The sequence below is a fragment of the Podarcis raffonei genome, chromosome 2 (genome assembly GCF_027172205.1).
Source record: "Podarcis raffonei isolate rPodRaf1 chromosome 2, rPodRaf1.pri, whole genome shotgun sequence".
NCBI lineage: Eukaryota > Metazoa > Chordata > Lepidosauria > Squamata > Lacertidae > Podarcis > Podarcis raffonei.
In genome coordinates, this window is record NC_070603.1 from 113,592,640 (window position 1) to 113,619,446 (window position 26,807).

The 26,807-nt window shown below is 47.2% G+C and overlaps 1 protein-coding gene across 1 annotated transcript in view; it reads left to right on the forward strand.

The window, feature by feature from the left end:
• Window positions 1–305: 305 nt before the first annotated feature.
• LOC128408986 (von Willebrand factor A domain-containing protein 7-like) overlaps window positions 306–26,807 on the forward strand; it is a 30,969-nt gene continuing 4,467 nt past the window's right edge. Inside the window, exons 1-16 of the mRNA XM_053379107.1 lie at window positions 306–566; window positions 2,425–2,547; window positions 4,033–4,212; window positions 5,729–5,804; window positions 6,041–6,132; window positions 7,980–8,144; window positions 8,683–8,892; window positions 10,180–10,318; window positions 11,168–11,304; window positions 12,040–12,318; window positions 13,898–14,113; window positions 19,370–19,542; window positions 20,601–20,715; window positions 21,504–21,708; window positions 24,742–24,823; window positions 26,291–26,514. Coding sequence (XP_053235082.1) covers window positions 314–566; window positions 2,425–2,547; window positions 4,033–4,212; window positions 5,729–5,804; window positions 6,041–6,132; window positions 7,980–8,144; window positions 8,683–8,892; window positions 10,180–10,318; window positions 11,168–11,304; window positions 12,040–12,318; window positions 13,898–14,113; window positions 19,370–19,542; window positions 20,601–20,715; window positions 21,504–21,708; window positions 24,742–24,823; window positions 26,291–26,514 — 2,669 coding nt within the window. The 5' untranslated portion in view covers window positions 306–313. The remainder of the gene's footprint in view (window positions 567–2,424; window positions 2,548–4,032; window positions 4,213–5,728; window positions 5,805–6,040; window positions 6,133–7,979; window positions 8,145–8,682; window positions 8,893–10,179; window positions 10,319–11,167; window positions 11,305–12,039; window positions 12,319–13,897; window positions 14,114–19,369; window positions 19,543–20,600; window positions 20,716–21,503; window positions 21,709–24,741; window positions 24,824–26,290; window positions 26,515–26,807) is intronic.

Genomic DNA, 26,807 nt, shown 5'->3' on the forward strand with positions numbered 1-26,807 from the left:
AAAGTGATGTGGAAAGGCAGAGATCTGAACTCAAGACTGGGGGAAAAGGAAAAACAGAGAGATACCAAAACCATCAGATTCACCCATCGCTATCTGTAAAGTATCCCCTTTTCAAATGGGAGTTTATGGTGCTTTGTGGCCAAGCAGTAATGGTTTGGGAGAGAGGTTTTTCCTGGAATCCTTTGCCTGGCTGCTGTACGCGTAGGAGGAAATGGATTGAACAGGTGAGGGATTTCCCCTCTTCAGGCTCAAGTTATTTAACTGGCAGAGCAGAGGAAGGCACAGGATCTCTTTCCTGCCCCTGCTGCAAAGCATGCTGCTTCTCGTGGGCATCACTGTGCTTCTCTGCCTGGGCACCGTGAGCGGATTCCTCCCCAACCACGAATCGGGGGGCATCGATTCGACAGTCTTCACAGATGCAGACATCACAGAAGAAGGGGTCCTTCGGGCTGTTGCTCATTACATGGAGACGAACCCATTGCCCGGAAGATCTGCCATGGCCCCGGGAGAGCTGGAAAACATGAAACCGCTGACAGCGACTGAACTGTTCAGGGCCTTTTTCAAAGGTAGGCTTGGAAAACAGGAGTGTGAAGACTAGATCTCACGGCCCTCGCAGAGGATTGCTTCTGCGCAGCCTATTCCTTTTCTATATCTCCACTGCTTCTTTTCTTTTTTTATAATATTTTTTATTAATTTTAACATATAAATTATAAAACGTACCACAAAACTTATCACTTATACAATCTTTTTAGGCTTCCATCAGCACCTCTGATGATCCACCGTTTTAACCACTTCTTAGGCATTTCTTAACTTTATATTGCCTTTACATCTCTTAACAAATCATCCTCCCCCTTCTCCATTTTTACAACACGTCTAATAATACTCCTCACAAAACTTCTTGCAACCCTACGAACGTCGCCTGTTCTTCACAATTACTTTTCAAATAGTCCATAAATTTACTCCAGTCTTCCATGAATTTCTGGTCTCGTCGGTTTCGAATCCTTCCTGTTAGTTTATCTAATTCTGCATAGTCCATTAACGTCATCCTCCATTCTTCAATCGTCGGTAACTCTTCTTGCTTCCGAGAAGCGCAAGTCACTCTTCTTGAGAGCCAGTGTGGTGTAGTGGTTAAGAGCGGTAGTCTCGTAATCTGGTGAACCGGGTTCGCTTCCCCGCTCCTCCACATGCAGTTGCTGGGTGACCTTGGGCCAGTCACACTTCTCTGAAGTCTCTCAGCCTCACTCACCTCACAGAGTGTTTGTTGTGGGGGAGGAAGGGAAAGGAGAATGTTAGCCGCTTTGAGACTCCTTCGGGTAGTGATAAGGCGGGATATCAAATCCAAACTCTTCTTTTTCTTCTTGCCTCTTTTCACTTGTTCACCCCCCCCCCAGCTCCTTACCACCCACATGAAATTAGGCTGAGGTTCACGAGCACCTGGAGGGGACGCACCTTGCCCACCCCAACTTTTGCATAAGTCGGTGCTGGGGCTGTTTTAAAAAAGCACTTCCATTTTTTTGTATGGATTTCAGGGTTCGAAAACCAGTCATGCAATCTGTCCCCGTTTTCTTTTTCTTTATATATAATTGTTTATTAAATTTTCCATTTTACAATTTAAAATACTCGTTTTAAATCCTTAAGATATCAGTGGCTCCTCTTCTTCTCTTCCCATGGTTCATTTTGCATATCATAAATCCCTGCATGTTTTACAAAAACTACACCATTCAGTATTCCGTTATTGCATCCGTCAAAACTTGATGACACTGTTGAATTTATCTTCATGCTGCCAGCATTTTCCGCTGTGTACACAACTATTTCCCATCTATTCAATAAACGTTTTCCAATATTCTTTGAACGTATGTTCATCTTGTTCTCTTATTCTATATGTTAAGTCTGAGAGTTGTGCTTATTCTGTCAACTTAAGTTGCCATTCTTCTCCAATTCGGACCTCGCTCGTTTTCCATTTTGGGGCTAACAAAACATGGGCTGCAGTTGTAGTATAAAAAGGGTAAAGGGACCCCTGACCATTAGGTCCAGTTGTGGCTGACTCTGGGGTTGCGGCGCTCATCTCGCTTTATTGGCCGAGGGAGCCGGCGTACAGCTTCCGGGTCATGTGGCCAGCATGACTAAGCCGCTTCTGGCGAACCAGAGCAGCTCACGGAAACACCGTTTACTTTCCCACCGGAGTGGTACCTATTTATCTACTTGCACTTTGACGTGCTTTCGAACTGCTAGGCTGGCAGGAGCAGGGACCGAGCAACGGGAGCTCACCCCGTCGTGGGGATTCGAAGTGCCGACCTTCTGATCGGCAAGTCCTAGGCTCTGTGGTTTAACCCACAGCGCCACCCGCGTCCCTGCAGTAGTAGCATACATACTGGTAAATATGGTAAGCTTTTTTGACACCTGTCCCCTTTTTTTCTCGCACAGCTGACGTCTCTCCCAATCGATTAGTCAAAGCCATACAGGAACTCATCTCTGCAAATAATCAAGTGGAGGTCAACTACGCTGAAAACAGTAACTACTTCTTCCACTGTGAAAAGATTGCCCCAAGTAAGTGCCTTGGGGGAGGGGGGGAGAGCTGCGTTTGGGGTGATGTGGGGAATCGTTCTTGATTTAAGAGAAACACTAAACTACTTGCTAGCACAGGTGAAAGGTACTTAATTAGCCATGCTATCTACAACAGTCCATATTTTTAGAGCTCATGCTTAGTTTATCTGAATATATTATTATTATTATTATTATTATTATTATTATATTATTATTATTATTATTATTATTATTATTATTATTATTATTATTATTATTATTCCCTGTCCATCTGCTGGATTTCACCAGCCACTCTGGGTGGCTTACAGCATATAGAAAAACATAGTAAAACATCAAGCATTAAAAACTTCCCTATACAGTGGTGCCTCGGGTTACAGATGCTTCACGTTACAGACGCTTCAGGTTACAGACTCCGCTAACCCAGAAATAGTACCTCAGGTTAAGAACTTTACCTCAGGATGAGAACAGAAATCGTGCGCCGGCACCACAGCAGCAGCAGCAGCAGGAGGCCCCATTAGCTAAGGTGGTACCTCAGGTTAAGAACAGTTTCAGGTTAAGAACGGACCTCCAGAACGAATTAAGTTCTTAACCCGAGGTACCACTGTACAGGGCTGCCTTCAGATGTCATCTAAAAGTTGTGTAGTTCTTTATCTCCTTGACATCTGACGAGAGGACGTTCCAAAGGGAGGGGGCCACTACCGCGAAGGCCCACTCAGTGTCCGGGTTGAGTGATGGAGGTGGAGATGCTTCTTCAGATTTACCAGGCCACTACTTACAGAAGATTTGGTTTGCCTAACTCAGGTTAGGAAGCTTCTGGCCCTCCAGATGTTCTGAATATTATCATCTCCAGTAACAGCAACAACAAGAATTTTATCATTTATACCCTGCCCATCTGGCTGGGTTCCCCCAACCACTCTGGGAGGCTTGTAACACATAAAAACAAAAAGGTAAAAAGGTAAAGGACCCCTGGACACTTAAATCCAGTCAAATGCAACTATGGGGTTGTGGCGCTCATCTCGCCTTCAGGCCAAGAGAGCCAGTGTTTGTCCGCAGACAGCTTTCTGGGTCATGTGGCCAGCATGACTAAAGCGCTTCTGGTGCAACGAGGCACCGTGATGGAAGCCAGAGCGCATGGAAACGCCGTTTACCTTCCCGCCGGAGCGGTGCCTATCTATCTACTTGCACTGGTGTGCTTTCGAACTGCTAGGTTGGCAGGAGCTGGGACAGAGCAACGGGAGCTCACCCTGTCACGGGGATTCGAACCGCCAACCTTCTCATCAGCAAGACCAAGAGGCTCAGTGGTTTAGACCACAGTGCCATGGGAGCTGGAATCTAACCATACCTGGAGAATCCCTGGAGAAATTCATTCCAGGGAAGAGTGCATGGCTTCCAGTTAGGCTTGAGACTTGACATTTCTCCAGTTTAGAAGTTAAGAGTTCAGAGGAGGAACAGGGATATAAAAAGTTCTCCTGTGTTATCTATTCCCAGGTATAACACAGATGCGAAACCTGAGGGATTCCATGCTAAGTAGCTTAAAGGAACCCGTGAGTTCATCGGATTTGGAATCGGCTCGACAAAGTGCTGGACAAGCTCTGCACATCCTTCAACAATTCTACAGTAACACCAACTGGCCTGAGCTGGGGAAAGGTGGACCTTACGATCACCTCTGTAAGTCAAAATGGATCTGGAAAACTCTCTCTTGTTTTCAAAGTTAAGCATAAGAAGTACAGTGGTACCTTGGAAGCCAAATGGAAGCCGTTCCGGAAGTCCGTTTGACTTCCAAAATGTTTGGAAACCAAAGCGCGGCTTCCGATTGGCTGCAGGAAGCTCCTGCAGCCAGTCGGAAGCTGCAGAAGCCCCATCAGACATTTGGCTTCCAACAAAGCGTTCAAAACCGGAACACTCACTTTGGGTTTCGATCGTTCGGGAGCCGAAACGTACGCATACCAAGGCGCTCGACAACCAAGGTACGACTGTATTACTTCAAAGAAATATAGAAGCATGCCATGGTTCATCCATTTGCATTCCAGGTCCCCAAACAATGCTATCCATAATCAGTATAAGAAATCCAATTACAACTCATTTGAGAGGTTTCATTGCATCCTAATATAAATATCTCCAATTGCGTATTTTTTAATATATAGATCATTTGTTTAAAAACAAAGAATTTATGCAATTATGGTAGAATTCCTCATTTTTTGCATTCTTTCATGACTTTATTTGTCCCTGACCGGATGAGTGAGCTTGATCATATGCAAAACTAGGCAAATACATTCAAGAGACTCAGTGGGAATCTGCAAGACTGATCCAAAGCACCTTTTGCATTTTTTTTTTATCTACCTGGTTTTTAAAACCGACATCCCTTTTTTCCACTCATGCTCTCAGATCACCGTACAGAATCATCATAAACCTGCCCGAGTTGCCGATTGTCAGGTTTACATGGAATTCAACGGAGTCTAAAGCTGTGTACCCACCATATATTTAAAGCACATTCCCCCTCTCCAAAGATTCCTGAGAACTGTAGTTTACTCACCACAGAGCTACAACTCCCAGCACCCTTGGCAAACTACAGTTCCCAATATTCATTTTGGGAGGGAGACACACATGTGCTTTGAATGTATGGTATGTAAAGGTAAAGAGACCCCTGACCATTAGGTCCAGTCGTGGCCGATAGAGCCAGTCGTGGCCGATATAGAGCTCCAGTACAACGTAACTGTAACAATTTTCTAAAACTATCCAATCACTGAACGTCACTTTCGATCCCTTATTTGCATAACTATTTACAGTATCCCCTTGCTGGCCCAGGGTGAGAACTTCAGTACATAACAGCGCTCATCTCGCTTTATTGGCCGAGGGAGCCGGCGTACAGCTTCCGGGTCATGTGGCCAGCATGACTATGCCGCTTCTGGCGAACCAGAGCAGCGCACGGAAACGCCGTTTACCTTCCCACTGGAGCGGTACCTATTTATCTACTTGCACTTTGACGTGCTTTCGAACTGCTAGGTTGGCAGGAGCAGAGACCGAGCAACGGGAGCTCACCCCGTCGCAGGGATTCGAACCGCCGACCTTCTGATCGGCAAGTCCTAGGCTCTGTGGTTTAACCCACAGCGCCACCCGTGTCCCCGTATGGTATGTACACAGACTAAAATAGGATTTTTTCTCTCCTCTTATGTTTGCCCTACAGTAAACCCTGCCAGTCCTGCTTTCCCTGTTGCTCCCGCTTCTAAGGAAACCTGTCGCGACTGCAGCAAAAATGAAAGGTAGGAACCCATGGGCACCCATGGGTGATGGTTGAGGAGGAGAAACGGCTGCTTGTTCTATTGTGACCGTGCAGGCAGTAAACAACAGAGGAGTGCCACTGATTTGTGTTGCTCCGTAACACCTCAGAGTCTCCCTCACACATAAGTGAAAATTGTGTAAGTGGGGAGCACCCTTCAAATGGTAAATTTATTTCGAGGCAGTGTGTTTACCAACTTCCACGTTCTCTGTTTAACAGCAACCAGCTTGTGTGCGATGGAAACATCCTAGTGAACGACCTGCTCACAAGCGGGTACAAGTTGTCAGCATCATGCAGGCGCAAACCAAAAGGTAAGACCAGCGATTGTCGCTTTCCTGCCAGTTGTTGGGCATTTTCGTTTTCTTTTCATGCCACTGAAAATTGCATGGAGGATAGGTAGACACGAGAAAGGCAACTTCTGAGTTCATTGCATGTCTGCACCTACCTCCTACATGCTGACTAAGAGACAAGGACTTCTCGGTGGTGGCTCCCTGGCTAAAGGAGTTTGCTTGCCGCCCAGTCAGCATGGCCAGTGGTCAAGGCTTGTGTCCAGCAACAACTTCTGGAGAGCCACAGATTCCCCACCACTGATGTGAAGACTAAAATGTCCACCTCGTTCCCATAACTGAAGCTGATGACCCTCACTACTGTGTTTCCCTAACTAATAATAATAATAATAATAATAATTTATTATTTATACCCCGCCCATCTGGCTGGGTTTCCCCAGCCACTCTCGGTGGCTTCCAACAAGACACTAAAATACAATAACCTATTAAACATTAAAAGCTTCCCTAAACAGGGCTGCCTTCAGATGTCTTCTAAAAGTTTGCTAGTTATTTTTCTTTTTGACATCTGATGGGAGGCCATTCCACAGGGCGGGTGCCACTACCAAGAAGGCCCTCTGCCTGGTTCCCTATAACTTGGCTTTTCGCAGCGAGGGAACTGCCAGAAGGCCCTCGGTGCTGGACCTCAGTGTCCAGGCTGAACGATGGGGGTGGAGATGCTCCTTCAGGTATACTGGGCCGAGGCCGTTTAGGGCTTTAAAGGTCAGCACCAACACTTTGAATTGTGCTCGGAAACATACTGGGAGCCAGTGTAGGTCTTTCAAGACCGGTGTTATATGGTCTCGGCGGCCGCGCCCAGTCACCAGTCTAGCTGCCGCATTCTGGATTAGTTGTAGTTTCCAGATCACCTTCAAAGGTAGCCCCACACAGAGCGCATTGCAGTAGTCCAAGTGATAGATAACTAGAGCATGCACCACTCTGGCGAGACAGTCTGCGGGCAGGTAGGGTCTCAGCCTGCATACCAGATGGAGCTGATAAACAGCTGCCCTGGACACAGAATTGACCTGCGCCTCCATGGGCAGCTGTGGGTCCAAAATGACTCCCAGGCTGCGCACCTGGTCCTTCAGGGGCACAGTTATCCCATTCAGGACCAGGGAGTCTTCCACATCTGCCCGCCCCTTTCCCCCCAAAACAGTACTTCTGTCTTGTCAGGATTCAACCTCAATCTGTTCACTTAAATGATCCAGCCTAGCAATTCTTCTTCTCCTCCTCCTCCTCCTCCTCCTCCTCCTCCTCCTCCTCCTTCTTCTTCTTCTTCTTCTTCTTCTTCTCTCCTCCTCCTCCTCCTCCTCCTCCTTCTTTACATTTATATATCACCTTTATTTTACAAAGATCTCAAGATAGCGTACCTGGTTCTCCTCTTCCCCATTTCATTCTCACAGCAACCCTGTGAGGTAGACTAGGCTGAGAGACAGTGGCTGGTCCAAGGTCACCTAGTGAGCTTCATGACTGAGTAAGGATCCGAACCCTGCTCTCCCAGGTCCCAGTCCAACACTCTAACTATTACGCTGCACTGGCTCTTATGAAGAAGAAGAGTTTGGATTTGATATCTCGCTTTATCACTACCCGAAGGAGTCTCAAAGCGGCTAAAATTCTCCTTTCCCTTCCTCCCCCACAACAAACACTCTGTGAGGTGAGTGGGGCTGAGAGACTTCAGAGAAGTGTGACTGGCCCAAGGTCACCCAGCAGCTGCATGTGGAGGAACGGGGAAGCGAACCCGGTTCACCAGATTACGAGTGTTTGCTCTTCACCACTACACCACACTGGCTCTCACTTATGCCTCCTCCATTCTCTTTCCTATATTCTTTCTGTAGGCAAATGTGGACATGGCGGAAGAAATGACCCGGCCGAAATGTTCCCTACCACGGGGGGGATCAACAAGGAGACAACTGACCCCCGGCTCTCCCCGCACTATCAGTTGCATCAACAAGCAGCTGAACTGGCCATACAAGCCACAAGGGACTTCTTTGTAGGAGATGGTATGGTTCATTGACCTTTCAGCACAGGGATAAATAATACCTTTTTCTTCTTCCAGGCCTTTTATGACCTTGATATAGTTGCAACCCTTGTGGTGGTTTTAGCTCTTGTGATTTGTTTTGGCTGTTGCTGTCACTAAATTATGGGACTCCCTCCCCGCAGAGGTGCATCACACACCTTCATCGTATGGTGTTTGTTGTGCTCTGAAGGCACGCTTGTGACACATGATATAGACATGGATCATTAGACACCACCTTGTTCCTGTAATTGTTTTAAACTGTTTCTTCGCGTAGCGCTTTAAACCGTTGTGACTTGCCCTGAGACCTTACAGTGAAGGGTGGGAAATAGATAAACAAACAAATAGGCCCATGGACCCATTCCTCACCCTGGACCTATCGCTTTTGTTCTTTTGCCCATAAAGACCATGTCACCATCCACCATGCCAGTCTGAGACAAGGTATTGTCCAATGAAAATAGGGAGGTCCTAAGGAAAAGTGGATAAGCATAACCTGTTTTTACTCCATTGTTGTTGTTTTTCAGGGTACGGCCTGCTGGACCAGGTGGGCAGTGATACCTTTAAGAGGTTTTTCAACTTGGACGGCTATTCACTCACCTTTGTAATAGACACGACTGGCAGCATGTCGGAGGATATCCACCATGTCATAACCACCTGCATCAACCTCCTCCAGGAATTTTCCAGCTCCCCGGATAAACCCTTTAACTACATTCTTGTGCCTTTCAACGATCCAGGTGAGAGGGCAAAAAGGCAGAGCTGGTTCTTCCCACGCTAAGTCTGCTTAGTCTGAAATTGCCTGCCTTCCTTCGCTCTGCTTCTTTTCGGAGAATCCAAATAACATTGTTGCTCACCTGTTCTTTTGTCAAGTGACTTCAAATGATATTTTGGTTAAATTAATATACAGGCAACTCCCCCATTTGTGTGGGGGTTACGTTCTGGGTCATCATGCATGTCAGTGCAGCGTAAGCCCACCCCACCCCATTCTGCCCCCTCCCTGCCCCATTCCAGGACCATAAATGGTCACGCATGCCTTGGTTGCACACAAAATGGTCATTCCCATAATTCTGTTCCGCTTGGTATGTAAAAAAAGTGTAAAATTGCATGGGAATAGTTAAAAATGACTGCCAAGTACTTGCAGTTATATATTATGTATTTATATTGTTTGTTGTTTGTTTGTTGTTGTTGTTATGTAGCATTACCTGACATTTTCAGAAGGTAACATTAGAATTCTGTGGTTTCCCCAAAGCATTTTATGTGCTTCTTCACTAGACGTACCATATTTTTCGCTCTATAGTATGCACCTTGTTTTAGAGGGGGAGAACAAGGAAAAAAATTCTCCCCCTTTCTGCTCAGCACCCCTTCAGCGAAGCGGCAGGAGAAATGGAGCCCCTTCCATTTCTCCTCCTGTTTGGCTGAAGGGGCGCTGCGCAGCTCTCCCTCTCTGCTGAAGCCAGGAGAGTCTTGCTCTCCTGGCTTCAGCAAAAAGAACCCAAAGCCTTCGAAGCACAGCGGGACCTCCCGCTGCACTCCGGAGGCTTCAGGCAGCTATCCCTGAAGCCTGGAGAGCGAGAGGGGTCGGTGCGCACCAATCCCTCTCGCTCTCCAGGCTTCAGCGAAAGCAAAGTGAAGCCTCCGGAGCGCAGAGGGAGTGCTCCCTTTGCGCTTCGGAGGCTTCGCGTTGCTATCGCTGAAGCCAAGGAGCCTGCATTCGCTCCATAGGACGCACACACATTTCCCCTTAATTTTTGGAGGGGGAAAAGTGCTTCCTATAGAGCGAAAAATACGGTAAATTGACCAAGCTAAACATTGACTAATCACAAAAATAATATCAGGTTTGAATTCTTCTCACACACGCACACCCAAAAAACACGTATTTTAAGACCCCTCGCTGAAGAAATTTGCCGAAAGTAAGTTTCACCCCAAAAAATGACATACCCTACGTGACCCAGCTTAAGGTATGTGTCTCTGCCTGCCAGCTCTCCATTGCAGATACTCAGTCCCTCTCATATCTATCCCTGCAGATGTTGGCCCAGTCCAAGTGACTCAGGATGTGGATGAGCTTAAGACCTTGATCTCTAACCTCAGACCTACGGGTGGCGGTGACTGCCCAGAGATGTCTTTGAGTGGCCTGAAGTTGGCTTTGGAACACAGCTTGCCAAGGTAATAGACCTGGCCTTTCCCGCCTTATTCCTAACATAAATATTCCCGTTACCTTCATTCCTCCATTCCTAGTACCTTTGCTTGAGTACCTAGAAGTCACTCCACTCATTCTCCCTTGCGACCTGGAACTTCTTCCCAGGTCATCTCCTTGTGGTCACCTCTATTCTTTCAAATCCCCACCACCACCAGTTAAGCCTTCAAAACTCCAGTCCTCCCCCACTTGCCCCCAACAACAATGGTGCCCAAGTATGTATTGAGTGGCCATGTTCCAACAATCATACCTCCGTTAAATAAGCTGCGGTAGGAAGGAGCCTCATGAACATGTACACAACCCCTTTATGTGAACCAGAAAATGAACCAGTTAATTTCCCATTAACCTCTAGAACATAAGAAGAGGTCTACTGGATCAGACCAGAGGCCGATCTAGTCCAGCATCTCACTGCTGAACTATGGGAAGTCCAGACACAAGACATGGGCGCATTAGCCCTTCCTCTGATCCTGAATCACTGCTATCAGCCTCCAATAGCCTCAGGAATTTCTCTAATCTCCTTTGAACACTACCTCTTTGTTGTAGAGAATTCCATGGTTTAGCTATGCACAGCATGAAGAAGTCCTTCATGCCCCAACGTTCAGCTTTGTTTGATGGCCTCTTGTTCTGGTATCAGGGTGGGACCCCTCCGACGGGTAGAAAAACCGCTCTCTCTATTCGCTTTGGAACATGCCTTGGTATTACACCTACTTTGAACTAGGGTTTGATATCCTGACTTCTTCAGAAGGCATTAACCATCGGTTCGGTCAAAATGGAAAACTCTAGTTAGCTTCCTGATTTGTTCTCTTCCTTGCACAAAGGTCCAAGATCTACACCTTTACTGATGCTGGAGCCAAAGATGAGCACCTGAAAGATGAAGTCCAGGTCCTAATTGATTCATCCGGGTCTGAAGTGAATTATGCTCTCACAGGGTATTGCTCTAGCCGGAAACGCAGAAGTATGTATAGCTCTTGGCAAGCAATGAGAAAGAGGGCATTTCATTGGTGGGAGAGTGTTCCACAAATAGAAGGGTGGGATCCTTGAGAAATCAGTAGGCCCACCTCCCGACTTATGCCAATATAATTCTTCTCTGGTGATCATTCGTAGCCAAGTATGATGGTCTTCCATAAACACAGTTTTAACAATGAGTCCATAAGTGACTGTGGAGGCCAATTCTGGATCCACAGTGGTTTCCAGGTGGGAGTTGATCACAGTGAGGGTTTGCCAAACGTGCCTTCCTCTTAGCGCATTTCTCGTCCTGGGTTTGAGTGTCTTCGAAGCCCATTACACCTTTGGTAAAGACTGTTCTCCAATTGGAGCGCTCACAGGCCAGTGTTTCCCAGTTTTCGGTGTTTATACTACAATTTTTAAGATTTGCCTCAAGAGAATCTTTAAACCTCTTTTGTTGACCACCAGCATTACACTTTCCATTTTTAAGTTTGGAATAGAGTAGTTGCTTTGGAACACGATCATCAAGCATCTGCACAACATGACCAGTCCCGCGAAGTTGATGTTGAAGAGTCATTGCTTCTACACTGGTGATCTTTGCTTCTTCCAGTACACTGGCATTAGACAGGTGAACCTTATAAGCAACTGCTGCCAAAACACCCACTGTGGTTTGCCTTTCCTCCTGTGAACACAGAAGAGAAGGAGGCCAGGTTTTGAGACAAAAACCCATCCTTTCTCTCCACAGGTGCTGCCGAAGAGGCTTCTGGGAGAAGTTATGCTAACATCTATGAAGAACTAGCTGCTTATTCCGGAGGCTTCTATGTGATGACCACCAAAGGCGAACTCGACCAGGTCTTGGGCATCATGGAGCTGTCTCTGAATGCCGCCCCGGTTACGGTGGCCCATAAGCAATTGGATGGGTCTCAGTGCTCCTTCCCTGTGGATGAGACCCTCACAGAAATCACAGTCTCCGTCAAGAGCTTGCACTCTTTGGATTTCACCATTACTGTGAGGCAACCTTCAGGTACAGCTTGTTCAGAGAATGAAGCAGAGAGCTTTCCTGCAAAAGTATGGTGGGGGGAATGAAAATTATGGAGAGTCTTGTGTGGTTTGCCATCTCATCCTCTACACAAATAATGGTGAACACTTTTTGGCCTGAGGGCTGTGTTTTGGGCTTTTGGGCAACCGTCCAGGGACCCCACGTCAGCGACAGGCAAAGCGAGGGGAGAGCATTGGCAGTAAATGTTACCTTTGTGCAGTTAAGAGAGCTTCTACACACATTCACAAGCCTACATCTCTATCAACCACCCAGGGAGATGAGGGGCATGATCAGAGTTCAAGAACATTTAAGCAAGAGGGGTGGGTACTCAAGGAAGGCATATCCTCCAACATATCTCTGATGAAAATAGGGACGTCTTATTCCATAATAATAATTTTATTATTTACACCCCGCCCATCTGACTGGATTTACCCCAGCCACTCTGGGGGCTGGCGGTGGTCCCACCAGACAGCAGCTGCTCCAGCCCCCAGCAACAACCTGTGACGCTTGCCCTGGACATCAAGGAAGGGAATACCTAGGTGCACAATAGGGAATTTGAACCTGGGTGCCTCCAGTGCAAGTCTGACACTCTAGCCCAGGCATCCCCAAACTCTGCCCGCCAGGTGTTTTGGGACTACAATTCCCACCATCCCTGACCACTGTTCCTGCTAGTTAGGGATGGTGGGAGTTGTAGTCCCAAAACACCTGGAGGGCCGAGTTTGAGGGTGCCTGCTCTAGCCACTCTAGCCACCTGAATCATACTGGGATCTTTAAATCAAACTGGCTCTTTGGATTTAAGGGAAACCTGGAAAAAAAAATTATTATCATTTTGTTAAAAAAAAAAAGAAAGGAGAGAGAGGAGGAGAACATAACACTGTATTTATTTTTTAAAGAACTCACGTTTGTTTGCTGCAGGGTTTTCTTTATTATTAATCAATTAATTTTTATTATTTTATTATTAACTAATTAATACTTTCCCGATTTCATGGGGGGACCCCCCCAAAGCATAATACAACAAATGTACGTTAAGGGGAAGGTATGTTGAGCATAACAACCAGCTGTGGTGCACATTCACCAGCCTTCATGGAGAATGTGCATACTTCCCAGCCAAATATACTGTATTTTTTGCTCTATAAGACTCACTTTTTCCCTCCTAAAAAGTAAGGGGAAATGTGTGTGCGTCTTATGGAGCGAATGCAGGCTGCACAGCTATCCCAGAAGCCAGAACAGCAAGAAGGATTGCTGCTTTCACTGCGCTGCGATCCCTCTTGCTGTTCTGGCTTCTGAGATTCGGAATATTTTTTTTCTTGTTTTCCTCCTCCAAAAACTAGGTGCATCTTGTGGTCTGGTGCGTCTTATAGAGCGAAAAATACGGTACATAGTCTTCAACAGGGCTTGGAGAACTTGCATTTATTGAGGGTGTGAAGCAGGGGCAGTAAGAGAGGTTATTGACCGTGGAGAGGGACAGACAAGGAGGACTGCATTTGTCCACCGGGCCTGACATTCCCCATCCCTGCTCTGCCCCTCCTGCAACCTTGTCTGTCTTTGTGTCATCCTGTGGCAGGTGTCTCGCCATCCACTCACACAGTGATCAACACAGCCAGCCACAAGATTGTGAAGGTATCCCCCATCCCTGAGCGGGGCATGTGGACCGTGACTGTCTCTCCCAGTGGCTCCTACGAGGTGGAAATCGGAGGCAAGAGCTTGCTAGACATATCCTACCAGATTATGCAGAAGCAGAAAGAGTACGTGCTTCCGGTCCAGGGAAAACCTGTGAAAGGTAAATTTGGGGGGATTTGAAGCAGCCATACTGAGGGCAGGAGTATCTGATGTTGTTGTTTAAGGCTTAAAAAGGGTAAAGGGACCCCTGACCCTTTACACTTTGTCCAGTCGTGGCCAACTCTGGGGTTGTGGTGCCCATCTTGCCTTTATTGGCCAAGGGAGCCGGCGTACAGCTTCCGGGTCATGTGGCCAGCATGACTAAGCCGCTTCTGGCGAACCAGAGCAGCGCACGGAAACACCGTTTACCTTCCTGCCAGAGCAGTACCTGTTTATCTACTTGCACTTTTACGTTCTCTCGAACTGCTAAGTTGGCAGGAGCAGGGACCGAGCAATGGGAGCTCACCCCGTCGCGGGGATTCGAACCGCCGACCTTCTGATCGGCAAGTCCTAGGCTCTGTGATTTAACCCACAGCGCCACCCGCATCCCTGTTTAAGGCTTACAAAGCACCTAAAGAGCTGTACAGATACTAAGGGCCAGAGGCTCTGGCTTCCTCCGCTCTTGAGGGGGGCCGACGTCACGCAATATGCCAATGTAGCATGCGTAGGGCTGCCGTACGTCCAGGATTCAGCCCTCGTAAACAGCGTCCGGGTGGAAATTGCTGAAATGTCCAGGGAAATCCGGACGTATGGCAGCTCAGATCAATAGTGTAGATTCTGGCGGTTTTCATTAAAAATAGCTCAAAAACTGAACAACTTTGGCCAATGAAAGCTCAACAACTTTTGTGTCTGGATTTTCACCTTTTGGAATATGGCAATAATGTGGCAACTCCAATGGCAACCCATGTCTAAAGTGTTTATTCCCCCCCCCCCGATTTTCCTCAAAAACTTCATTTTTTTGGGAGGGGGGGGGAGATTTTGCAAAACAAGCTCAACAACATTGGCCCAAAGTTGAAATAATATGGCAACCCTAAGTATGCGCTGTTACGAAAAAGGAGCAATGCAGAAGCAAGCACCAGGTGGCTGGAATGGTAAACAGGATGTGGGTGTTATTGGATTATACCGTGGGAACCAGAGACAGTTTGTAAAGTGCTCTGAGAGCCGGATGTTACCTCAGAGCAGCACATGACCCTGTACTGGAAGTACATGGGTGGAGTTTATTCTCTCTCTGCAGTGGGGAAGCAGAGTGTGCAGACATGTTTTCTCTGTACTGCTGAAAGACAGAAATAAAGACATGTAGATATATTTCTGTCTGTCTCATTCCCCCTCCCTGGGGGAGGAGTGGTGTGTTCTTTTCACGTTGAAAAGGATCGCCAAAGAGACCTCCCTTGATCTTGCCGGCAGACGCTGGCAGGGGAGGTAAACATAAGGATTCAAGCCGGGCACCTGGAGGGTGGACAAATTCCTAAGAGCTGGAGGCTCTGCTCGCTTGAATCCCGACAACTGGTAGCAGACCGATGGTTATCTGATCTATGAGAATCTGCATGAGAGGTGAGAGGTCGATGAATCGTTGCCATCCTCTGCACCTAAGGAGATAAAGAAAAGCGTCTGCCTGCAGCCAGAAGCTGAAACAGACAGCTGGACACCGAGAGGAGTGTGTTTCAAGGCAACGGCACCCGGATAAGGTATGCTGCATTTTGGGCTAGAGAGAAAAGTGAACGCAGAAAGGTTTAATTCTCTGGTTCACAAGAAAGAGCTGCGTTTAAAAAAACAAGCTCTGAAAGAGCAAGCTTACATACCAGGAATTCCTGTGGTGAGATAAGGAATCCCGTCCTGAGCAGGTTGCTAGGCAACGTCTGCCAGTTAAAGAATGGCTAAAAAGAGCCTGGGAAATCGAAAATGTATCTGCGCAGCTGTGCAAGGGTTTTGAAAAAAAAAACAGCCCAAGGTTTGCCTGCCAGTGAAACAGAAGAGAACTTTTGGAGTTTACTGGCTTGGAAAGTGAAAGCTGGCTTGAGATTGACTGTAAAGCTGACCCTTGGATTCAGCATGGATGCCAAGAAGGGGGGAGTGCCCCTGAGTGCTGTGGTTCTAGATGAACACAGCCGGCATGCTGCACTGGAAGTAAAGGACAGGGGGAGGGAGGAACGGAGTTCTATTTCCCCCACCGACAAGGCTACTGGAAAGGATGCTGTAGCTTTGAATGCTGTGCAGTGTTACAGTTGCGGAAAGGCTGGGCATCTTCAGCGGAACTGTAAGAAGCCACGTCAGCCAAAAGGAGCGAAGGGCCGCTCAGCAAAGCCTGAGGCGTCAGGCAAAGGTCGTACCAAGCCTATGGTGGAACCTGCAAAGGCTTTGATGGCGAAGGGAACCACGCCAGATGTTGGGAACGCGTTTATAATTGACACGGGCTGCACGGTTCATATGTCCCCACACAGAGGGCTCTTTTCATCGTTTAAGAAGCAAAGCTTCGCTGTGAAACAGGCCAACGGTCAGGAGCTGGAAGCTGCCGGCGTGGGGACTGTTTATCTTAAGAGTCTGGACTTGACAATAAACAATGTTTACTTGGTTCCTGAATTGAAGTTCAATCTGCTGAGTGTTTCGCAGATTGCAAAGAGAGGACTGAAACTGTCCTACGATGCTGAGAGCTGCGAGATCTACAAAGATGGAGAGTTATATCTTTCTGCCAAACAGAAGGATGGACTATATTTGTTGACTTTTGCACAAAGTGATTACATGGAATGTAATTCATCTGTGTCTAACCTAGTTTCTCTTGCAGGTGTGAGCAAGAAGAAGACCAGAGTCAACAGGGCATTTCAGCGGGTGTATGCTGATGTGATTGGTCCTCTAGAACCATCTAGAGGCAATGCAAGATATTATCTTGTGTGTGTGGATCATTTCTCTAACTATGTCTGGGTTTATGTGTTGAGAAAGCCACAGGAAGCCTTGGAGAGGTTTCAGGAGTTTTGTGACAAAGTTAAGAGTATGCATGATGCTAACATTGATTGTCTATTCACAGATGAGAAGCAGATTTTTCTTTTACAGGATTTCCAAAGGTTCCTGCAGAAGAAGGGGATCAGACACAAGATTTCTGTTTCAGCGGAAGCGTGGAACAGGGGTGTCTGTGTACGGGTGAACAAAGAATTGCAAAAGGGGATGGAAGCGCAATTGCTAAGTTCACATCTGCCACATGAGTACTGGGCCGAGTCTCTAATGTCGTTCTGTTATACGAAAGTGAGAAAGGTTTCAAAAGAGTTGGGAAGTTCTCCTTTTGAGAAACTGTTCCACAGAAAACCTTCTGTTGCCCATTTCAAGGTTTTTGGGTCTCATGTGAGAACAGAAGCTCCAGGTGGAGTAAAGAATGCCAGAGGCATTTTTGTGGGGTATGAAAAGGGTCTCTACAGAGTAATTTTGTCTGAATCTGGTCAGGTGATTCTCACAAAATTTCTAGAGAGTGCTCCTGAACAGGAGAGAGTGATAGAACACACATTTCCCACTGAGGACGATTCAGATGATGATGATTTCACAGATTACAGTGGAACGGAAAGTGATGACACAGATAGCTCGGAGAGCTCAGTTGTCACAGTCATTGAGAGGAAGTCTCACACAATAGATAGGCCTTCACAACTGAAGGATGAACCACTGTTTACCATTGGAACTAGTTCTCCAAAGAGTCCTGAGACTGGACCAGTGAGCAGAGAGGATCAGCACCTCATACGTAGGTCTGCGAGAGTTACAAAGGGTCAACCACCCAAGAGGTACTCAAAAGAGTTTGCTAACTTAGCTGTTGCATGTGTTGCTGTTGTAAACAACCGAGGACAGGTTGGAGCTGTGTCTAAGTCAGAGACAAAGACACAACAGAGAGTTGCTAGCCAAGGTAATGCAGATGCACTCATTCCTTGGAAACCAGACAACCAGAGAGGTACACTGGGGAAACCAGTGGCAGGGAGTTCCAAGGGTGGAACTGAAACAACAGGGGAGTGTTATGTGTATAACAACTGTTTGTTTTCTTCTCTGGATCATGCTTTGCTTGCTGCAACACGCATTGATTCTTTTGGGGGAGGATGTTACGAAAAAGGAGCAATGCAGAAGCAAGCACCAGGTGGCTGGAATGGTAAACAGGATGTGGGTGTTATTGGATTATACCGTGGGAACCAGAGACAGTTTGTAAAGTGCTCTGAGAGCCGGATGTTACCTCAGAGCAGCACATGACCCTGTACTGGAAGTACATGGGTGGAGTTTATTCTCTCTCTGCAGTGGGGAAGCAGAGTGTGCAGACATGTTTTCTCTGTACTGCTGAAAGACAGAAATAAAGACATGTAGATATATTTCTGTCTGTCTCATTCCCCCTCCCTGGGGGAGGAGTGGTGTGTTCTTTTCACGTTGAAAAGGATCGCCAAAGAGACCTCCCTTGATCTTGCCGGCAGACGCTGGCAGGGGAGGTAAACATAAGGATTCAAGCCGGGCACCTGGAGGGTGGACAAATTCCTAAGAGCTGGAGGCTCTGCTCGCTTGAATCCCGACATGCGCAACGTTACTGCTCGATATTGAGGGGGCCCAGCCCCGTCCTTAAGAACTTTGGGGGGGGGGAAGCTGGCATGCCTGTTAAGGACACTCCCACACCTGTCATTTGCAGCATGTTTGCCATGTCCCATGCGCTCATTTTTGGGTGTTCATCTGCATTACACTGAGCTGTAGTTTAACCTGCTCATCCCCTCTCCATCAGTTATGCAGGTTCCCTGTTTGCAGGCTTAAAAGGATGGGGATGGGGGGCAGGTTGGTGTCTCCTTTTGCCATGATGTTCTTGCTGGAGCACCCATCGGAGGTGCTATCTCCCAGTGATACTTTTCCCCCCTGAAAAAAAAATTCATTTTATAACAAAAATAAACAATACAAACAGAAAAACAAACAATGCAAACAAATTCTTGGCTTATCCTTATTTTTTCTAAACATTGTTAGGTGAGCTTCCCCAAGTCCCCCTATCTGATTTTCATTTTACCTCATCTTTAGCAGTTTCATATATCATAATTTTTAACCATTTTTTATCACTTAGTTTTACCATAAAAATCTTCACGTTTTATCACTGACAAATAATACTATTCTCTTCTACTTCTAACCCTACAGCCTATGTCCACTTCCAAAGCTATTCTAAGATTTAAATATTAACATATTTTTTCAAATATTCTTTAAACTTCTTCCAATCTTCTTCCACCGTCTCTTCTGTCTGGTCTCGGAGTCTCCCAGTCAGTTTGGCAAGCTCCATATAGTCCAAATATCTCCCAGTGACCCTTGGTCTGGATGAGCTCAGTGGAGATACTGAAGTGATAGGTGGGGATTTCCAAGGATGTTCTTCTGAGTTCCTGCATCTTTGTTCCAGGCTCCAACTATACTGTCTCGCTGAGGCTGGTGGGTGGGGCTAAAGGTGCCCGGGTCCAGCGCCTGATCCCTATTTCTGGATTGGGGAACCCCCTAGACTCCATCACTTTGAACCAGACCTCTGATGCCCTTGGCAATGTCCTGGCTATTGCCCCTGTTTTCTTGCACACTCCGGTAAGTACCCTTTCCTCATGTCATTTGCTAAAGACTGGTGCCAGTTGCAGGGCCGGCTCTACCATTGGGCAAGGGCAGGACCTCAGGTGCAGAACCAAATGCAGCTTTCCAGTACTCCTACTATGTTACTACCAAGACCTTCCTGGACTAACCCGGAGACAAATGTCAGGACACGGGTGGCGCTGTGGTCTAAACCGCTGAGCCTCTTGGGCTTGCCGATCAGAAGGTTGGAGGTTCAAATTCCCGCGACGGGGTGAACTCCTGTTGCTCTGTCCCAGCTCCTGCCAACCTAGCAGTTCGAAAGCACGCCAGTGCAAGTAGATAAATAGGTACCGCTGCGGCAGGAAGGTAAACGGCATTTCCATGCGCTCTAGTTTCCGTCACAGTGTCTCAGTAGCGGTTTAGTCATGCTAGTCACATGACCCAGAAAGCTGTCTGTAGACTAAGGCCGGCTCCCTTAGCCTGAAAGCAAGATGAGCGCCTCAACCTCATAGTCGCCTTTGACTGGACTTAACCATTCAGGGGTCCTATACACACACATACATATATATGATAAAAAGGTAAAGGGACCCCTGACCGTTATGTCCAGTCATGAACGACTCTGGGGTTGTGACGCTCATCTCGCTTTACTGGCTGAGGGAGCCGGTGTTTGTCCGCAGACAATTTTTCCGGGTCATGTGGCCAGCATGACTAAGCCACTTCTGGCGAACCAGAGCAGCGCACAGAAACACCGTTTACCTTCCCGCCAGAGTGGTACCTATTTATCTACTTGCACTTTGACGTGCTTTCGAACTGCTAGGTTGGCAGGAGCTGGGACAGAACAACAGGAGCTCACCCCGTCGCGGGGATTCGAACCGCCGACCTTCTGATTGGCAAGCCCAAGAGGCTCTGTGGTTTAGACCACAGCACCACCTGCGTCCAATATATATGATACTACTAGGAAAAGAAATGGTCGGGTATGAGGGGAGCTGTAGGCCAATGACTTCTGGAGGGCCACAGGTTCTCCTGCCCTGCTTTAAAATATCTTTAACAATAATTCTCTCTCCTCTACCTTCCAGACCACGCTGCTGAGTGTGGAAGGCCTGTCTCCAGAGAATCTGCCCTTTTCGCGAGTCAGCAGCTACCCCATCAACACGGAGTCCGTGCAGATTCTACCCGTGCCGGACCAAAACAGTGAGTATGGTATTCAAAGGCAGACTGTCTCCAACAATGGAGGCAAAGCATTAGCTCTCATGACCAGTAGCAGCCGCCTCCAACGGTGAGATGATGATGATGGTGGTGGTGATGATAATAATAAGAATAATAATTTATTATTTGTACCCCGCTCATCGGCCTGGGTTTCCCCAGCCACTCTGGGCGGCTTCCAACAAAGATTAAAAATCTTCCAACAAAGATTAAAATGTCACACATTAAAAACTTCCCTGAACAGGGCTGTCTTCAGATGTCTTCTAAAAGTCAGATAGTTGTTTATTTCCTTGGCTTCTGATGGAAGGACGTTCCACAGGGTGGGCGCCACTACCGAGAAGGCCCTCTGTCTGGTTCCCTGTGACCTCACTTCTCGCAGGGAGGGAACCGCCAGAAGGCCCTCAGAGTTGGACCTCAGTGTGCGGGCTGAACGATAGGGGTGGAGATGCTCCTTCAGGGTGCCGAGAGTTGCTAGGTGCCCCCTATTCTCCCCCTCACATAGCTACAGAATGGTTTGGGAGGAAGGAGAAAAGAATAATATGATGGATTGAGGAAATAGAAATGTAAATGTATGGGGGGGTGGGGAGGAAATGCTGTTGGCTTTGGTATATCTGTATTGTAAAGTAATATGTGAAAACCAATAAAATAATTTAAATTTAAAAGAAAAAGAAAAAATGCTTCCTCCAGGGCTGAACGATGGGGTAGAGACGCTCCTTCAAGTATACTGGGCCGAGGCCCAGCTGCCAGTACCTGCCCATATTCTCCTATCTATCCAGGCACAATGGCACCTGGCGAAAGCCTGGAGGTTTCTGTCATGGTGGTGAACGAAGGGACAGCTGCCGCCTTCTCCTTTAAAGTCTGGGATGACTTTGGTTTCCTGGAGAGCTTTACACCGACGGAAAGTTTCCTAAATTCAGGAGAGAGTGTCGTCCTCAGGGCAACCTTCACGGCGCCTTTGAAGAACAGCAGCTTTACTTCCAGGTAGGACAGCGTTGCTCTCTGGAACAGGAGAGGCAGGTTGAAGTGGGACCATGGACAAGGAGCCAACATTTGGGAGGTCTGTGGGCAGGAAGCAGTAGTCTCAAGACCAGGGGTAGGCAAACTAAGGCCCGGGGGCTGGATCCGGCCCAATCACCTTCTAAATCCGGCGCACGGACATCCCAGGAATCAGCGTGTTTTTACATGAGTAGAATGTGTCCTTTTATTTAAAATGCATCTCTGGGTTTTTTGTGGGGCATAGGAATTCGTTCATTTCCCCAAAAAAAATATAGTCCGGCCCCCCACAAGGTCTGAGGGACAGTGGACCGGCCCCCTGCTGAAAAAGTTTGCTGACCCCTGCTCAAGACAGACCAACTTTGATGGTGTCAGTCTTCAGGGAATTCTATCCCTCCCCGGTAGCAGCAAGAAGCAGAGAAAAACAAGAAAGAGTCCTTACAAATGAGTTTATTCAGTGATCACAGCGAGAGACAAAGGAATGCAGTCTGTCTCCCAATAATGGCGTTGCTCAGAATTCCTTCCCCCTTCCTACCTAGCAACATAGCTGTCAACATTTCCCTTTTTTTAAGGGAAATTCCCTTATTCCGAATAGGATTCCTCACAAGAAAAGGGACAAGCTGACAGCTATGCCTAGCAACAGCACTTTCCCTTACGGTGGCTGACAGGGGCTAATTGACTGTGACTTCTTTGCTCTTGCCCTCTCAATGAATGCCGTGTTCTGGGAGAAGGGGGGTCAGAAACACTCTCCAATAATAATGTGTCAGCTGGCTGCTCTGTCTCTGTCTTTCCCTCCCCCCTTCTCCCAACACCTCCCAACTCTTCTGTTTGCCTGTTTCTGAGCTGTGACCTTCCTCAAACCACTGCTGTTATTCAATACGGTGCTACCTTGGTTCTCGAACGGCTTAGTTGTCAAACAAATCAGCTCCCGAATGCCACAAACCTGGAAGTAAGTGTTCTGGTTTGCGAACGTTTTTCGGAAGTCGAATGTCCGGTGTGGCTTCCACTTGAGTGCAGGAAGCTCTTGCAGCCAATCAGAAGCCGCGCCTTGGTTTTTGAATGGTTTCAGGAGTCAAACGGACTCCCAGAACGGATTAAGTTCAAGAACCAAGGTTCCACTGTACTGCCTTCCTCTTCTCTGGAAGCTTCAGGAGAAGGGGGGTGGTCTCCACCATTCAGTACCGGATTTACGTATAAGCTAAACAAGCTATAGCTTAGGGCCCCACTCTCTTGGGGGCCCCCAAAAAATTAAAGAAAAAAACTGGATGTACATTTACAAAATATAAGATAAAAAACAAAAACAAAACCTACATACAGCAACACTGTTTTGTGTTGTGTAGGCTACGATGACGTAAGGAATGGGCCCCGCCTGCTGGCCTGCTCCCTAAAATATCACTGGTTTGCTCATTTCTGTATATAGGGTGCCTACATTCTGCATGGACCGGTTGCATGGCAACATGAGTAAATGGCTTTAGATACCTGTTAGGTCCATAAATTACCATATAGCATATATTCAACACAAAAAACAGTGACACTTTGTTGTTGACAAAGGACAGCTGGACATATAAAGGGCCCCATTACCTTCATTAGCTTAGGGCCTCATCAAACCTAAATCCGGCCCTGCCACCGTTCCTCTTCAATCTCGTCCCCTTCAGATATTCCCTGACAGATGGGCACAAACAGGTTACAGGTTGCTGTTGTTGGTTTCTGTTTGTGCCACTGTGCAGTGCTTGGAGTCACAAGACTCTGTTTTGCATACCAGAGATTCCAGGCTGTTGGAAGTCTCACGGAAGACAGGAGATGGATGTGATGTTCCTGGTTTCCTGTTCCTTTGTTTTCCAGTTGCTCTCTGCTTTCACAGAGAGAGCATGTATATTTCTTTTCTGTCTGCGTAGCTAGAAATAAAGCATAGCGATGTAGCTCATATTTCTCGTCCTTCCCTGCGTGCTGGATACTCTGTGTAATGGGGGAACGTGCTTAGATCCTCATCAAAGGCTCAGGTCATTAATCACATCGCAGGACTCAACCGGAAGAGTCGCTCAGTCGAACGCAAGTCCGACAGCTGTATCCCAAATCAGACCATCAGTCCATCCAGTTCAGTATTGCTACACTGGCTGGCAGCAGATCTCCAAGGTTTCTTTTCCAGCCCAACCTGAAGATGATTGAGCCTGGGACCTTCTGAATGCAAAGCAACTGCTCTATTGCTGAGACGCAGCTTTTCCCTCGATGCACTTTAGGGCCATAGGAAGCTGCCTCATACAGCGTCAGGCCAATGGCCAGTCCAGGTCAATACTGGCTGCCCTGACCCACGGTGGCTCTCCTGGGTTTCAGGCAGGAAATATTCCCAGCCCTGCCAGGAGATGCCAGGGATGGGACCGCAGGTTTCGCCCATGCAGAGTGAATGCTCTGCTGATGAGCAATGGCTCTTACCTGGCTAAGGGGGGGGGGAGCTGGTGCCAAGACTTATGGATTCCCTTGGCAAGGAAAGGCCCTCCAGATGTTTGTGGCTGCAACCTCCATTTGCCACAGCCAGCATGGAGAGTTATAGTCCAAAATACCTGGAGGTTGCCAGGTTGTTGATAGCTATGCTGAACTACCCTTTCTCATCTACACTCCTTAAGGTAAAGGTAAAGGGACCCCTGACCATTAGGTCCAGTCATGACCGACTCTGGGGTAGCAGTGTTCATCTCGCTTTATTGGCTGAGGGAGCCGGCGTACAGCTTCTGGGTCATGAGGCCAGCATGACTAAGCTGCTTCTGGCGAACCAGAGCAGCGCACGGAAATGCTGTTTACCTTCCCACCGGAGTCGTACCTATTTATCTACTTGCACTTTGACGTGCTTTCGAACTGCTAGGTTGGCAGGAGCAGGGACCAAGCAACGGGAGCTCACCCCGTCACGGGGATTCGAACTGCCGACCTTCTGATCAGCAAGTCCTAGGCTCTGTAGTTTAACCCACAGCGCCACCCCTTACCCCCCCCCCAAAAATGCACTCTGTTCATCATTACCTAATGTTCTTTCAGCACTGCAACGTTCACAGCTAAAAGCTCAGCAACTCAAAACTACCTGAGACTGCCCATCACTGTCATTTCTGAAAATGATACGGTGAGTTCTCACTCCACGTTGATTATTCACTAATACGTGATAGTCAGTGAAGAATTGCCTGCTGTCTAAAAATGTAAAAGGGATGATTTTCTGTTCTGCCCTGGTGTCCCATCCCCTCACTGCAATTCATCTTCCACTGCCCCAAATTATGTTACAGTGGTGGCCCGCAAGACGAACACCTCGCAAGACGGAAAACCCGCTAGACGAAAGGGTTTTCCGTTTTGGAGGCGCTTCGCAAAACAAATTTCCCTATGGGGTTGCTTCGCAAGACGAAAAAATCTTGCGAGTCCCCGTGGGTTTTTTTCGCTTTCCCCCCCCTTTTCCTAAGCCGCTAAGCCGCTTATCAGCTGTTCCGCTGATAAGCCGCTTAACAGCTGATCGCTGAAAGCCGCTAGACCGCTGTAGCGCTAATCCGCTAAGCTGTCAATGGGCTTGCTTCGCAAGACGAAAAAACCGCTAGACGAAGAGAATCGCGGAACGGATTCTTTTCGTCTTGCGAGGCACCACTGTATTTGTCTCTCAGTCTGCTGTGGTGAAATTATGTGACAAATAAGTGAACACCTGCAGTTTCCGCTCCTGTTTCTATTATTGTGAGAATTCTCTTACATTCCTAAATGCCTCCCAGTTTGAGAAATGTTGTTGTTTAGTCATTTAGCCATGTCCGACTCTTCGTGACCCCATGGACCAGAGCACGTCAGGCACTCCTGTCTTCCACTGCCTCCCGCAGTTTGGTCAAACTCACGCTGGTAGCTTCAAGAAAACTGTCCAACCATCTTGTCCTCTGTTGTCCCCTTCTCCTTGTGCCCTCCATCTTTCCCAACATCAGGGTCTTTTCCAGGGAGTCTTCTCTTCTCATGAGGTGGCCAAAGTATTGGAGCCTCAGCTTCAGGATCTGTCCTTCCAGTGAGCACTCAGGGCTGATTTCCTTCAGAATGGATAGGTTTGATCTCCTTGCAGTCCATGGGACTCTCAAGAGTCTCCTCCAGCACCATAATTCAAAAACATCAATTCTTCGGCAATCAGCCCTTTTTAATCCGTGTGTGTTTTTAATAAAAATCTGCATGCAAATTTGTATTTAAACATACACACACACACACACATGCATATATAAACATATATATATTAATGTATTTAAATAATGTTTAAATACAAATTTACATGCAGATTGTTTTTTGAAAAGACACACACATTAAAGTGAAAATGGGACTTATGAACACATGTGAAACTGACATAGACAAGCTATAGACTGATTGATCCATCTGCCATTCAAGGGTTGCCAACGTGGTGCCCTCCAAACTATAATTCTCATCAGCCTCCATCAGCGTGGCCAATAGTCAGGAGTTGTGTGTATTGTAGTCCAAAATGTCTGGAGAGCACCGTGTTGGCTACCCGAGTCCTAGCAGAAAGTGGTCTTTACAGATGGCTACTCTTGGTTCTTCCTAACCAACCTGTGCTCCATCCAAACAGAAAACAGATGAGATCCCACCAAACTACGCGCTTCTAGACCTTTACATGCCTTGTGTAGGCAAATTCCAGCACAAGCCTACCTGCTCTCGTCACATTTGGAAAATGAGGTTCTCTGCAATGGATAATCACAGCGCTGTCACCGTCCAAATCAGTGCAAATCCTTCAGGACTATCCTGCAGCCCACAGGGGACTGACGGCAGCAAGGAAGTCATGTGTCACTATCAGTATGTATATCCGGTTTCTAGAAATCTGACGGCATGGTGCAGAAAATGACCACTGATCATGGAGCCCCACAGCGGAGGCTGATTCCTGTTTACCTCTGCTTGATTTCTTCTTCTTTTTTCGAATTTGCATTTTATTTATTTGTTAACATTCTTATATTACATCGGTAAACATTGTCATATTTCATTACAAGACTTACTATAATATAATTTCCAACATGTATACAAAAATTATATACAAATTTTATATACCTAGAAAGAAAATGAAACACAAAAAAGAACAAAGAGAAAAAACA